At 50.5% G+C, this 2,474-nt stretch overlaps 1 protein-coding gene across 1 annotated transcript in view; it reads right to left on the reverse strand.

Annotated features, from left to right (window-relative positions):
- Window positions 1–1,164, reverse strand: part of kdm1a (lysine (K)-specific demethylase 1a) — a 65,129-nt gene extending 63,965 nt beyond the window's left edge. The window contains exon 1 of the mRNA XM_078567321.1: window positions 523–1,164. Coding sequence (XP_078423447.1) covers window positions 523–825 — 303 coding nt within the window. The 5' untranslated portion in view covers window positions 826–1,164. The remainder of the gene's footprint in view (window positions 1–522) is intronic.
- Between the last annotated feature and the right edge of the window lie 1,310 nt (window positions 1,165–2,474).

Raw genomic sequence — 2,474 nt, forward strand, 5'->3', positions numbered from 1 at the left:
GGGGAGAAGAACCTCTAAAATCGCTTCTTGTTACAATGTAGTTTCAATCTTGCCTCCTTTTTTTTTTGGTTTTAAAAATGTGCATCAGAGCTGGAGAACAAAGCCTGAGCCAGAGACACCCTTGAAGTGCCAGTTTCAGACGTGAGAGCTAAGACAAAGGAGAGTGGCAGGTCCCAGAGCTCACAATTCCTGCTCGCAGATCCCCAAGCCAACAATAAAAAGGAGGGGGGCATTTCTACAGCAAAATAATAGGAGGAGATTGGGGGGGGTGGGGGGGAAAGAGGAGAGAGAGGGGAAATCATAAGGATAGAATAATCCACAATTGCAATTAACCATGTGGGGAATGAGCCAGACACAAAGAAAATGCCCCTCCTTAAGACAGGCACCTCCTGCACCCACAAAATTACAATGAAAAGATGCCCAAGCCTTTCTCTCTCTCTCTGTCTCTCTCTCTCTCCCTGTTATCATGTGTACTTTTTGGGTTTTCTCTCTCTCTCTCTCTCTCTCTATCTGGAGCCTTACTTTAGCTCGCTTGCGTTTGCTGGTTCTCCGGCCGTCCGGGGTTTCTGCCGTGCCTCCCTCCATGGTGCCCTCGTTGCTGCTGCTGCTGTGTGGGGACGCTCGCTCTTTCTTCTTGGGGGTCCGCTCGCTGCTGGTGCTGGTGCTGCTGGTGGTGGTGGCGGTGGTGGTGGTGGCGGCAGCGGCGGCGGCGGCGGCAGCGGCGGCGGCCGCCAAGGCCAGGCCTCCGTCGGCCGGCGCCTCCAGGCCCTCGGGGCCGCCCGCCGGCCTCTCCTCATTCTTCTTCGCCGCCGACAACATCATCATCGCTGCTGCTGCTGCTGCTGCTGCCTCCCCAGGGGGTTGGGGGTTGGGGGGTGGGAGGGGGGGGCTCCCCCCCGCCGGCCTCACTCACAACAACAACAACAACCTGCCGCCCCCCCCCCACACCCTCCCTCCCCTCCCAAAACCCAACCCCCCCCCCCACCTCACCTCAGCACAACCAGATCCAAAAAAAAAATGAAATCAAGAGAATCCACCTCAGATTGCTTCGCCCTTTTTTTTTTTAACAAAACAAAAACAAGTGAGGATAAATGGTGGGGGTAAATTATTTAATATATAAATAAACACAAACCCCAATACAATCGATTGATCGCCTAACGCCGAACCAACCTAGCTTGATTGGCGGAAGCACCCGCCTCCCGTCGCGCCCCCGGCCGGCTAACGATTGGATGGCGCGGACGTCCATCACGTTTGCCTGACTGCCCCCGGCGGGGGTGGACTCTGCAAGGGTTCGGTTGAGGGGAAGATCAGGGCCACCGCGCCCGGACGCACAGGTCGCACGTCAGCACGTAGGCCGGCACGTCAAGCTGCAACCGAAACAGAAAGGGAGGGGGGAGGAGGAGGAGGAGGAGGAGGAGGCGGCGGGGGGAGGTTAGGACAAGCAAGCAGTGATAGGAGGAGATAACCAAAAGATGGTCACAGACAAAAGGAGCCAAGAGGTGGTGATGTTATCTAAAAGAATGTGCTAATTAAGATTGGAGAGCAGGACAAGCAAGGTAGCTCTAGTGGAGGTGGGGGGTGAAATAAACCATGGGTGGAATACATTTAAAAATAATGCCCTTGTTCAGAGGGCATTTTTTTTTTAAAGAACCAACCACACTGCTGTGTGTCTGGAGTCACATGTAGGCCAGACCAGATAAGGACAGCGGATTTCCTTCCCTAAAGGGCATTCGTGAACCAGATGGATTTTTACAACAATCGACAATGGTTTCATGGCTATCATTAGACTTTTAATTCCAGATTTTTATTGAATTCAAATTCCATCATCTGCCGGGGCAGGATTCAAACACCAGAGCATTACCCTGGGTCTCTGGATTACTAGTGCAGCAACAATACCACTATGGCATTGCCTCCCCTTGCCTTGAATAAATTCAATGAATACATTTAGATTGATAATGCAGTAGTTGCAAATTGTTTCATAAAGAAAGGAAAGACCTATTTCCAAAAACCAGACACTGATGCAAACCAGTATATATTGGTGCCAGTCCACAGCCTGGATAAATAGCGAGAGTTGGCAACAGGAAGGGCATTTGACAGCAAAACCAGCCCCCAAATCCAAAAATGGTGGTTAATGTAAATTGAGAAGGGTGATCAACTAGGGTAGTGGTGATCCAATGTAACATGGGAATAGCCAAAAAAGAGAAGAGAGAGAAAGGACCCAATTCCAATAACTAGGAAGGTCAATAACGATGGAGCATAGATTTAAAATAATTGGTGAAAGGAATATTGCAAACTGAGGAGATTTTTTTCATCCAGTGGATGCTGGGGATCTGAAACACTGCCTGCAAGGTGGTAGAGACAGAAACCTGGATCATATTTTTTTTTAACTCTTGGATTTGCACTTGAGGTGCTGCAACCTTCAGGGCTCCAGACTAAGAGCTGGAAGGCGGGATTAGGCTGGATACAAATACAAA

The sequence above is a fragment of the Cetorhinus maximus genome, chromosome 21, assembly GCF_964194155.1.
Source record: "Cetorhinus maximus chromosome 21, sCetMax3.hap1.1, whole genome shotgun sequence".
Taxonomy (NCBI): Eukaryota; Metazoa; Chordata; class Chondrichthyes; order Lamniformes; family Cetorhinidae; genus Cetorhinus; species Cetorhinus maximus.